Source organism: Porites lutea, chromosome 10 (genome assembly GCF_958299795.1).
Source record: "Porites lutea chromosome 10, jaPorLute2.1, whole genome shotgun sequence".
In the NCBI taxonomy this organism is placed as follows: domain Eukaryota; kingdom Metazoa; phylum Cnidaria; class Anthozoa; order Scleractinia; family Poritidae; genus Porites; species Porites lutea.
The window spans coordinates 16,427,862-16,440,292 of record NC_133210.1 but is presented as its reverse complement, the minus strand read 5'-3'; the positions used below and the strand labels follow the sequence as shown (position 1 = coordinate 16,440,292).

At 39.0% G+C, this 12,431-nt stretch overlaps 1 protein-coding gene and 1 long non-coding RNA gene across 2 annotated transcripts; one reads left to right on the top strand and one right to left on the bottom strand.

Annotated features, from left to right (window-relative positions):
* Positions 1-855: 855 nt before the first annotated feature.
* On the top strand, positions 856-5,641 carry LOC140950569 (uncharacterized). The gene is made up of 4 exons (XM_073399806.1): positions 856-997; positions 1,817-1,901; positions 2,543-2,687; positions 5,111-5,641. Exons 2-4 carry the CDS (start codon positions 1,817-1,819, stop codon positions 5,289-5,291), a joined length of 411 nt encoding a protein of 136 aa, XP_073255907.1. The 5' UTR covers positions 856-997; the 3' UTR covers positions 5,292-5,641.
* A 951-nt stretch (positions 5,642-6,592) lies between these two features.
* On the bottom strand, positions 6,593-11,522 carry LOC140951088 (uncharacterized). The gene is made up of 3 exons (XR_012167240.1): positions 10,662-11,522; positions 6,894-8,021; positions 6,593-6,805 (listed from the first exon to the last, which is right to left on the bottom strand). It is a non-coding gene; the product is annotated as an uncharacterized lncRNA (long non-coding RNA).
* Between the last annotated feature and the right edge of the window lie 909 nt (positions 11,523-12,431).

Here is a 12,431-nt window from a genome sequence, read left to right as displayed (position 1 = left end):
ATTGGAGAGTTTTGCATATGGAATTGCTAATTATTAACGCTTGGCTAATTATGCTTACGTTACGTTTTCAGTACCTTAACATTCCTTTAAATAGGTCATCCTAAATGAATTGACCCATTTTTTAATAAATTGAATGAAGAACGCTTTACTTTTCACCTACAGGACAAATATTCTGGTACAGTCAAACCTCTTTAATACGGACATTAAAGGGACAGAACCAAGAACCCGCTTTACCGCAGAGGTGTCCGTATTTTTGAGGTAGGGAATGTATGATTTTTGGCATTTCTGGGACCAAACGAACTGTCCGTAATATAGAGGTGTCTGTATTATAGAGGTATCCGTAAGGAGCGGTTAGACTGTACGTTTCCTGTAAATATGAAGAACTTTCTTGCCCCAAAATAATTAAAATCCGAAAATGTGCGACCCCATTCTAGTAACGCTATTGAAAATGCGACCCCATTATAGTCAACCCAGTCGTGAAAATGAATATACAACTAGAAAATGAAAGGGCACCACAGTCAAAATATTTCCAAGGCTTAAGGACAAAGCGCCACGTGATGAGAAAAATGTCTGACCGTAAATTTATGGCATCACATGCTGCATATGAAGGTACGTTTAGTCTCACCTCACGTATCTCTTAAGTCTAAATACTTCAGTGAACAATATTTTTGTAAGACACTGGTTTTATTTTACTCTCTCATCTCTCGTCTTATAAGCTTATGTCATACTGACCTTGAAAGATCACGGAATCATGTTAGTGTTCTCCCTGCATATAGCATGTAAGGGAATACTAAGTTCGCCTTGATTTGCCCTAAAACGTCTAGCACGTTTTGTGGCTCAGCTGACTGTCATCCTCAGAGCACGAGGATTCATATTGATCCCGTAGGGAAAAGAAAATTATTTATATATAAGTCACAAGCGTACTTGCGAGCAAAAGAAAGATAGGACTGAACAGGAAAACAAGATAGCTGAGTCTAGTTGGCCAGGGAAAAACAAGGTATTCAATTTAACACTCTGCGGTGGTTTTTCTTATAAGAAAACAGAAGTTTGCAATTAGTTTTGTTCGAAATAATTTTATTTGTTTATCTAATTATCTATTTATTGTCGCTGGGTCTATCATGATTTACTACCTTTTAAATTATCGGTTGGCCGTCGGTGGTTAAGTTTTTTTACACTCAAATTTAACTGGATAAAAGAAATGTTTGCATTTAGAGAATGGCGGTAAAGCATACACGTGACTATCGCTTGCTCAGTTTCCTACAATCGAGTGAATAGGTCGGCAATGAATTAACTACTGTTTATGAGTCTCAGAGCTGAAGTTAACAATTATTTTGCACAAGACAGAATCCGTGACCACTGTAGTGACCATTTTAACAAATCTATTTACTGCATATCCTACCATCGATGTCCTTTTCTTTACATTTCTCTAGCGATCTCTTGCTAAGTTGTACGAACTCAACTGTCACCAAACAATTCGGCAATTTTACGGGTCACAGTATTTTTGGTTACACACAAGAAACAGCTGGCTGTCAAAATTGGTTGCCAATGGCAACGTCAAGGTTAACGTACACGTCACGACTTAATAATGTTCTCAGATAATTTTTAGGAAAAGCCACTAAGTTTGTTGGTCATACCTTAAACGGTTTGAGTGAGCGGGGGGAGGAGGGGGGATGAGCCGAGGGGGAAGGCGAGGGGGGGTGGTTGGGGCGCTCCAAAGCTTCCCCAGGACTGAGTAGCGTTAAGGCTCTTTTTGGTTATGTTAAACTGTGCTTAACAACACGATGTTGACGCAACATACTATTTGTTTCCGGAGCAGATGAAGTTGTACGTTGGTATAGTAACACTGTTGCTTTGTGCACTTCTTGGATGTTTTGCCCAGGAGCTGGTCAGTCAGTCCGCAAGTAAGTCACTCAACAAAATCGTAGCTAAAGAAACATATTATTTGGGAAATATGTCTGGCAGTCAATAAGTGATTACATATCTAAAGGTTTGGGTTGACACTCGACTGTATAAATACAATATATAAACTCCGTATAAAACTGCCTTTCAGACAAAAATAGTTCATTTCGACTTAGGTTCCACACACATAGGTCACTCACCGCCTGCCTTCGGTCCAAAAAGACACCCTGTTCACACCGTTTAAGACTCCAAGCCCTGAAACCACACCCTCTTCAGCAGCATATACCCGTTTAGTCCAAATAAGGGAGTGCTTCCCATTGCTCCGTTCTCTCTTGGTTCAGCCAGGGAACATGCTTGTAAGGATTTGGTTTTTACCATTAGTTTAACGTTCCTTTAAAGACCCAGTGCAAATAAGATGGCTTGTGGATTAATATTCCTTTGTTTAAATAAAAACTGCCCAAACCATTCCCGTCCTTCAGTACAAAATTCAAAAGAAAACTTTATCTCAAGCGAGGCTAGTCCGGCTAATTTCAATTTAAACAAAGTAATACAAATACAGAAGCCATTTTTTGCATTGGGTCCATGTAAGTACTTTTCTCTTATTGAGCCGCCTTTTCTTTCTCTTTACCCTGTATTGTTATAGGAGATCATATTGAATGCATAGATGGCTCGATGTGCATGAAAGGCGAGACTTGCTGTAAAACGCCAACTGAAAAGTATGGCTGTTGTTCGATACCAGATGCTATTTGCTGTGCTGACGGAAAACACTGCTGCCCTTCTGGCACCAAGTAATATTTTATTCTTAATCACCAGGGCCGGGTTGTTCGAAGCTGGTTTAGGGTAACCAAGGGTTAGTTCGAAATTTGAACTCAGATATGAGAGCTTAAAAAGAAAATTCAGTTAAATTCTCTTTGCCTACAATTTGATTATTGGATACTCTAAAAAGAATAGAGAAAATTATCCTAGAGGGTGCTTTTGATAAAAAGAAAAAGAAACCTGGGTTAAAATTTAACCCTGGGTTAGCGCTAACCGGCGTTCGCACAACTGGGCCCAGGACCGAGTTGTTCAAAGCTGGGTTAAGATAACCCAGGTTAGTGCGAGATTTGAATTAAGATTTGAAAGCTTAAAAAGCATTTCAGTTTTAATTCTTTTGGTCTACAAGTTGATGATTGAAAGCTAAAGCTCTAAACATAACAGAGAAAATTATCTGAGAAAATGCTTTTGAACACAAGAAAGAGAAACCCCGGTTAAATTTAGCCTAGGGTTAACTGCTAATCAGCCTTCGAACAACTGGGCCCAGACGTACCCGTTCCCTCTATTAAGCCCACACCCCAGCCCCTCTCGCGCGAGAACTTACAATATACTCAGTATAACCTACACATTCATAGATACAACATATGAGATATATTATTGCAATGAATCATTTTTCGTTATTGTTTATTAGCGGTAACGATAAAGGTATGTCATAAGGCTCAATATTACGTGTAGACTGATCCAAACGAAATTCTAAAGAGTTTTAGCGGAGCTCTCTCTCGCGCGGGCAACAGAGCACCATGGGTAAGATTATAATTCTTCAGATGTTACGAAAGCCAAATTCAATAGTTACTTCATTATTCAATAAAAATAATTCCCAGTTTAAACACATGCTAAAACATGCTTACTCTTCATCGATGTTAAGTTCATCTTCGATATAGTGCATGTTTATCGGCAATTAAGGAGGTAAAAGATTGTTCAGTTCTGCAAATATTCTCCAAATAGCAGATGCCGTCCGTCGAGTTAATTCTTGCTGTTCTCGCTATGTGTTTAGCCAATAGTTCGCCTATTTGTTCCTCGTAAAAGCAGAGAAATGTTCCGCTATTTTGTATTCACCACCAAACAACTCATCCTCGTCCCCAGGTCTTCTCGGTTAACCATTCAAAAATCTGGCAATTTTGTTGCACGATTGACGTCATCAGTTCAGATATCGCAAAATTCTTCGAAATTTGGTCGACAGTACCTGGTTATGATGAATTATGCGTGAGATTTTAGCCAATAAGAAACGGAGAAATATTTTGAATGAATAATAATTGGTTATCTATGCATCCATGAAATTTTGATTCTATTCTCACTTAGCAAAACACCCACAAAAGCCTACATTAGCATCAATGCACTTCCTTACCTCTCAGCGTGGCCCGGGGGAATACGCAGCATACTCACAGACCTTGTCCCTCAGTTTGAAGAGCAGCCTGCGTGATTATTCAGCCAGTTCTAGTAACGCTTAGGTCTCAGCACCCTCGATAAGAGTTCTCACCCCACCCTCCTCCCCTCAGCGGTGGGGCATACCTCGTATTCTCTCCTGGTTCACCGAATCGCAAATCCTCGGGCCGATTCTCCCATATTTTATGCATTTAAGCTCATTTGGCTTTGTGCCCGGATGTTCCGGGTGAAAATATATTACTGAGAAAATCGTTCGTACTTACGTCCGTGCGTACGTCCCCCCATTCTTGTAAGCCGGGGTGAAATTTTGCATTTCAAGCACTAGCGCGTTTCGGTGGTAAATTGCATTGCTACCCGGATCTTTAATTTTTCCTACTAAAATTAATTTTAATGTCTACATTGACATTAATAACAGCAAAAGAAAAAAGCCAATTTCGTTGGATCTTGAAAAACATGAGAAGTTTTTAGCGGCGGTGAGAAAATGAGAAATGCTAGCGACCAGCAAGGTGAAAATGAGCGGCAGTAAAAAAGAAAAGCGAACAGGAACACTTACGACACTTCCTCCATAAAACGTGTAACTAGGAAGTGCCACGTTGTAGTCATGCAAAACAACGGCAATGAATTTTACCAACAAGTGTGCTGCACGTGCAATGTTGCAATTGTTGGACCTATTGATTTTTGGGGGAGATGTTACTAAAACTCGTTTTCGTTGCCGTCGCTGCTTAGCATTACACGATTATATATTTTGTTTGGGTAAACCATAAATATTAACAACTGAAGGGCTTCGCTTTTATATATATGATATATTATTTTATTCATAAGCTTCGCCGACAGGTATGGAACACTTTGGATCTCTAAGTCTGAGTAAAGCACCCAAAGCAAGTGATTACCAAAAATGCAAAAAGCAAACCACTTTCTGCAACATTCATAACTCTATATCTTTTGTGGGGCAAATTAGATGTTTTAAAATTTCAAAATTTTTTCTCTTAGCTTTTGCTTATTCTTCTTTTCCTAGATGTGATTTAAGCACAGGGAACTGCCCACCGTCCAATGCTCGTATTCCATGGTTAAAAAAGACAATGACTTCTCGTCTCTATCAAAAAAGAAAAAAAGAAAACTTGGATAAGAAGCTTCGTTTCATCCCAGACAATCACGGTCCGTATAAAAAAGCCGCGGAGGACGTTGGATTCATCTGAAGGCGATTTGCTACAATGACGAAGATTCAAAGCCGGGGAAGTAGAATCATTTTCTGCCAATGAAGAATTTTTAAACAAATACTTTAAAATCTGAGTAAAAAAGGTGTGCTGTGGACAGTGGACACACATTTATTTAAAAGTGGGGAAACAATTAGCCAATGTTATAATTAGACACGATTCACAGACTCAATTGCTGTAGCCACTCGAATTCCAGAACTTTGTTTGTAACACAGCTACGATCACATATAATATATATCGCATAATTTATATTTTAACTTTTTGCTGTTTGTATTTGAACAATTTTATGGTGGTACACACCGTATTTTTTCTAATAATAAGTGCCCACTCTCAAGGCTAAAATGTTAAACAAGCTCTCCCCTCCCCCCACCTTTGAATGAGCGCCTCCCTGCCCTCACCCATTACTTGGTTTAGTAGGAGGTATACAAGAAAAACCTGTTTCTATCGACACTTTATTGACAACTCTGCGTTGCTATAAACAGTAAAATGGCATTGAAGAACAGTATCCCGTTACTGTTTATGTACCAAACTTTGCTTTTCTGACAGGATATCGCGAATTCAAAGATGCGAGGAGAGTGAGAGGCTTGAAAAATCCGTTTGCATCGCGCTTGGCCGAGTTCGATACTACACTAAAATTTATTCTCAGAATTACAAATAAATGATATGTTGTTCCCGTTAAGTTTTTATTTGTTTGTTTTTGGAGTTATTTTCATTGCTTTGGCCTCAACGACCAAGAGAAAGGAAGCACGTTATTGCCAGTTGAAGGCTTATTTCTCCCGCCAGCTTCCATAAGCTCAGATAGTCGAGGAAGTAATAGACAGAAATGGAACAGCAACAATAAAGATCAAGACTATGAAAGAAAGAAACCGTCAGTTAGACATAGATGTGACTGAGGAAATCTTGTGTAAGCTTCTTGAAGCACAATGTTTTGCAACAAAAATTAGACAAAAAATGACTGGAAATCAAAATATAATGTTTGAATAACCTTTGCGATGCTTCATCGCGTTGATATCGCATTTATTCTGACATCTGTCGAATCTTTGAGGCCAGAACGTAGAGAACGTGAGCAAATATTCAGAGTCAGTCAAGGGGGGTGGGGGGGGGGGGGGGAGGGGGGAAGGAGAGATTGTGGAATACCAAACTACCCGGCAATAAACCTTCTAATATATCAAGAAATAAACCAAAACTCTTGTGACATGCCATAATCAAGAAAACCACGGTATATTTTATAACCAAAATTAGTCCTGAGCGAAGTAAGGAGTACGGGGCCTAGCTTTTAGCACTCCAACGCCTGTGGTGGAACGAGCCACGTTTTGAGATTCTGGAAAATCAATAAAACTCATCAGTGACTCAGTGAAAATTTGATTTATCCAACTTTAAATTACATCGACGTTTCTTTTTAGTTTCCTATCAATTACTGCTGGTTTCGGCTGATAATGGCTGTTCTAAGAGAAATGAAAGTCACTTGATGCAGCCACCCTCCTCCCTCTTCACACCTACTAGCCTGTGTACAGTCGCCCCCTCCCCTAAAAAATATTGGGGAGAGAGATTTTTCTTTTTTGAGGGGAGGGGGTGGCTGTACACAGGCTAGGGCCCATTGGACATGGCTTCTCCCTTCTCAGTGTAACGAAGAACAATGTCCTCTGACGAATGCAAGGATACATTTGTTTAACAATTTGAGCAACCTGAACATACATACATACATATTTTATTTATTTGGAGTCTATAAATAGTATATCAGCTATTTCCAAATAACTAAAATTACAAACAACAAAAAATTCCTAACCATATATGGCTAATAAGTTATTAATTAATGAAGTCCTAGAGTATTTACTTTTTGCCGTCTTCCCCTTTCCTTTTTTCAAAGCATTTGAATATATGTTTTGCTATTAGTTTTTGTATTTTAACATTTCCGCTAGGAGGTCTTATTAGAAACATGAATATTTTGTTAGGTGACATTCTGCTTATTTTTATTCTATATTCAATCTCTTCACTGGCAACTTTCGTTATGCGTGTAATTTTACCAGTCACCCCATCAATCTTAGGAGACCAGAGAGTTCAGTTGAGTGACTGAAAGAAAACGATCACAAGGTCCTTACTGACCAGGAAGCAGTCTGTAAAATTGAACAAAACTTCAAAACTATAAAAAAGCGTAGCATTCATCTTTTCTTCAAAAAAGGATTAAACATAAAGTTCCTGTCTCGTATTATTTCCTTATATGATTCGTGCGTTCCAAACCTCACAATATTCTATTTTATTTTATTGTTTTTAGCGAAAATGCTAGTTGCTTCCCTTTTTAAATATTATCTTCAACGCTAAACTTCGGTTAGGTGTTGAAGCTTGCTTGCTACTCGCTTATTAATGTCAAGATTACGAAGAAATGCCCCAAGGAAGATTGGTTCACTGTAGAGGATTTGGATCAGGGAGTAAGTATCTGATCGTCGTTTAGCATTGTACATGCTTAAGACTTTTAAAGAACATGCATCTGCAATTCGTTGTTATCATGACCGTCGGCAATAACGGAGCTGGTGAGAGCAATTGACTCTCCGTCTGGCTTGTTGTTTGAAACGGTGCCACTCCTACTCTTTTTCCATTTTAAAATAGCGTAAGTCACCAATAAACCCAATAGAACACTGATGATACCCATTATAACAACAAGGATAATGGTAACATTTCCAGAGTAGTAATCATCAGTGGTGGATTTCGGTGAACCTATGGTGTATAGAATATAAGGATCAATAAAGGTTTCTGGGAAACTGCCCACCTACCTCTTCCTTAAGCCATCATTTTGCCCTAAGTGAGAAGTAAGTGTTAAATCTTAGCTTAGGGGAGGGGTAGGTGGGCAGTTTCCCAGAAACCTAAGTTGATCCGAATATAACAAAAAAATATTATACGCACATTCATTTTAGTTAAATGCGATTCAGTCATAAGTTTACCACTAATAGGGACCTTAAGATCCGAGGACGGAGACGGCTGAGAAAACGTCGCTGAAGAAGTGAATTCGCGTTCTTTCAATCTTCATCGCGATTACTCCAAGTCACTAACTTTGTGAAATGTAGGTGAACCCTCCTAAAGTTGAATTCCTAAGAGCCATATCCAAGTTCAGAAAGAAAAAGAAAATTTTGTCCTCGCTTGTGTACCTCCTCTGTAGAACGTGAAATTACGCATTTTCACGTTGTAGTCGTGCAGTGACGGCAAAGAAATGTACAAAAAAAGGCGTGATGCGCGTGTAAAATTGTTTTTTTGGGTAATAAATAGATTTAGCCAGGGCTAACACGAAGCTCTGGTTAATAATACTTATAAACAAACAAAAAATATTAAATCGTGTAATGTTACACGGAGACGACAATGAAAATGGCTTCAAGACCAATAGATCTAATTAGCAAAATAATAATATACACGAAAAATTACTCATTTCTGATTGGCTGAGAAAGGAGTGCAATTCTTCTGTAACACGAGTGCAAACTTGTAACACGAGTGCAAATTACAAATGGTTTTTGATTGGATGAAAACACAAAAGAAACCACCAAGAACCAATCAGATTGGAGCTGTTTTAACAACAAAATTCAAGAAAATGGCCATGGTTTTCAGTAGACGACGACGGGATTTAATTTTGTACGCAAAACGACAATAGAAAAGTTAAAACAATATTCCAAAAACCCGAACACAGTAAAAAGTACGTCTTTCTGGCTAAAGGTATTGAAAATGCGGTGCTAAGAGAAAAATACTGTCAACAAAATCGAGGAAAATGAGCCGTTGTTTTGCACCACTACAACGCTGTTTTGTACGACTAAAACGTCAAACGTCCTAGTTACACATTATTTTTATGGTGGAATTGTCGTATGTGTTTACCCAATATTTTGTTTCCTGTGTTCATGTTCGCTTTTATTTTTCACCGCCGGTCATTTTCACCTTGCTGGCCGCTGGTATTTCTCATTTTCCCACCGCCGCTTTGAATTTCCATGTTTTTCTCCCTACGAAATTCGTCTCCCTTGTTTTCAATAACTCGCTCTAGCTCTTTCTCTTTCTCTGTTATCCACGTTAGTGTAAACATAAAAACTAACGCCGAAAAAGACACGACTTTGTTGTTGTTTTTTCATTCTAAAAGTCCGAGCGGCCATGTGATTTCGCTCCAAATAAAACCTTGAGTTGCATTTGGGTTGCCATACCTGTTGATTGAATTATTTTACATTGGTATGCCTGTGGTGCGGACGGACGGTCTCTCACTCGCTCGCTCGGTGTACGGTCACGTGATTACCAAATTTTCTCGGATGGGTAGATTACCACAATTCTTTAGCTATGGGGCTGCACCCACGCGCGGCTCGAAGCGCCGTGGTGGAGCTCCGCTATTAAACCTACTGATTTTTTGACGTTCTCGTTGCCGTCGTCGGAACTTAAGGTCCTCATATCTAAATACGAAAGATTGCAAACAAGGGGTGCTTACCATTTACACAAACCATCCGGGTGGGAATCTTGTACATAAACTTAAAGCTGTAAAATTTGACGTGGTGAGGGACAACCCGCCACAACTATTCAAATCAGCTCAGAAAAAAACTTAACTTGGTAGAAAAATTGCAGCGGCTAAAATCACAGCCCATGTTGTCTGAAGCTTAGTAAGACTAAGTACACATGATTTACCAAACCAAAAATTTCTTCCTTCTTTTTTTATAATAAGCCAGGGTAAAATGAATTATAAAATTAGCTGATCAATACAATTGCCATACAGTTCCGTTGGTCTTCATCAAACTTGTAATACATCACCTGGTACCATGTATCACTAGGAAAGTGATGGTTGCTGATAGAGTGAACCACATAAAAGTTAGCCCAACTTTTCAAGTTTAATGTCCATCCTTGCCATCCATTGGACAGACGACAAGAAACAGTCTCATTTCCCTTATATAGTGTTAAATAAATAACCACTATTCTTGGAATTCGAATGAAGAGAAAAAAAGTTTTAGCTTTTTAAAGATACTCAAATAGCAAAAACAGCAGCAACAACAACATTTTTTTTTTCAGTTTGAAAAAATAATTTACATTTGTGCTACCCACTATTGGCCGGGCTATTCTCGGTGGAAAAAATGCAATTGTAACAAGTCTCCCGAAAAAACAGTTACAAAGTTCTGAAGTCGGAAAAAAGTAGTTGTTATGGAATACTCAGAACAAAGACAATTATAGAAGAAAAACTACGGATCTTAGGAGCATCATATCACTAACCCAACTTAATATCATAAAAGAGTAGTTCAAGTAGGAACTGGTGATGGTCTTCATATATCAACATACAAGTGACATATCCCCTTGTGAGTTCTTTAAGTTGTTGGAGAATCAGGATACTTAATTGAAGTAAATACGTACCTGTAGAGTGCTGAGGCGGGGATGTTGTATCAGTTGGCGATGACACAGGGATGGATCTTGCTGAACGAACTGCTTCTAGAAAGATTGAATTAAGACATCGCACAGGATTTGGCATTCCCCGTTGACATTCAAAACAGGGGTCTCGGTTCTAGTCTCACAGTCCGCCATTTTCTATTTAAAACCAGGCCTATCCGATCAAAAATGAGCCGAAAAAGGGTCCTAATAACCAAATTTAATGTTGCTATGGTGACTTTTCTTGGATTTTCAAAATAAAGGTGATGTTGCACGAGACTATTCGCAACGACGATTTTTAGCGCAACACAGCGTTGCAGCATTGTTGCGACATTGTTTCGAATGGTTACAACATTGCTCCAGCATTGCAACTCTGTGTCGTCTAAGCCTTTTCCACAGATAGTTGACTTCCGTGAGCGATGTAATTTCAGCTTCCGCACTTTTTGACTAGAAGCTCCGATTAATAGGAAATGCTAGTGATAAGTGTGAGTTGTCGGAAAAAGCCATGGCCGTGATAAACTGGCAGCTTCTCGAGAGCCTGGATCTAATTTAAATTCTGACCCTTCGCGAGTTTCTATGCGATGAACCACGTTTAGTGCTAACTTAAAATGTCGGGCTGATAACTGTGCAAGACGTTTTGTGGACGTAATGAACAGTGTACGATAAGTAAAAGGAAAATAGTCACCCCAGTTTGAACATGAAAGAAAAAAATGTGATGCACTTAGCTTGGGCCACGCAAATAATGTATGGTTTTACATGTAATGAGGGACATTTAGATACTATTTTAAGGAATGAAAGCTTAACGTTTCATGGAACGTCCGCCTATAAGCCCTCCCCCGTCACTTATAAGCACCCGGCAAACAGCCGGGTATAAGCTCCCCAGTTACTCCCTCCTCCCCACCTCTCCCCCTTCATAGCTTGTACTAAAATGAATTCCATTGATATTTACGGCTTTTTGAAGCTTAAAAAAGCGCTTTTTCAGCTTTTTATAGTCCGTTTATAATCCCCTCTTCCTCCCCTTTCGTTTATAAGCCCTCCTAGCTAAATCCCTCACGAAGTTGTCCAGGCCCAAGGCTTTGTTAAAATCCCATGCATATTTTCCTGTTTTGACCTCATTTCGAGTAAATGCCTACGGATTGCTGACTTGTCGAGGTATCAGTTGGCGATGTAACAGGGCTCCTTGTTGTTGCGGAAAACACTGGTTATTGATAATAAGAAATAAGATTTAAAAAAAAAAATTGTATAAGCGCAGTTGAAGTGACATAATTCTTCTTAGGTTAGCGGAGGGTTGGCGTTGTTAACGGGACACACTATGTGGCTTATAATCTTGTATTAATCATTCAGACTTGACATGGTAGGTTTTTGTCGTTGAACATCAGGTTTTCATATAGACTCATCCGGACACTCTCAAAAAAGCGTTAAATTAAATAAAAGTGTTTAAAAATGCAGAAAACGACTGAATATAGTGTAGTGACTTCAGACGTTAGGATTTAAGCAGTGGTGCCCCACCCCTCCCTCACTAATAAGTTGAATTACTCTAAAACCATCCAAGCCATGACGGTCAAACTTTCCAACTTTTCTTAAAACTCATCTATCCGTTAAATGATATTTATGACCTTTCTGCCGATGCTCTTAGTTTGCTGGGTAATTCTGTCCATGAGTTTTCCATGAAACGCCGTGAAATGGTGAAGTCTAAAGTTGCTCCGGCTTACAAGTCGTTAATATGTCATGAGTCAAAACCCATTACCACAGTGCTGT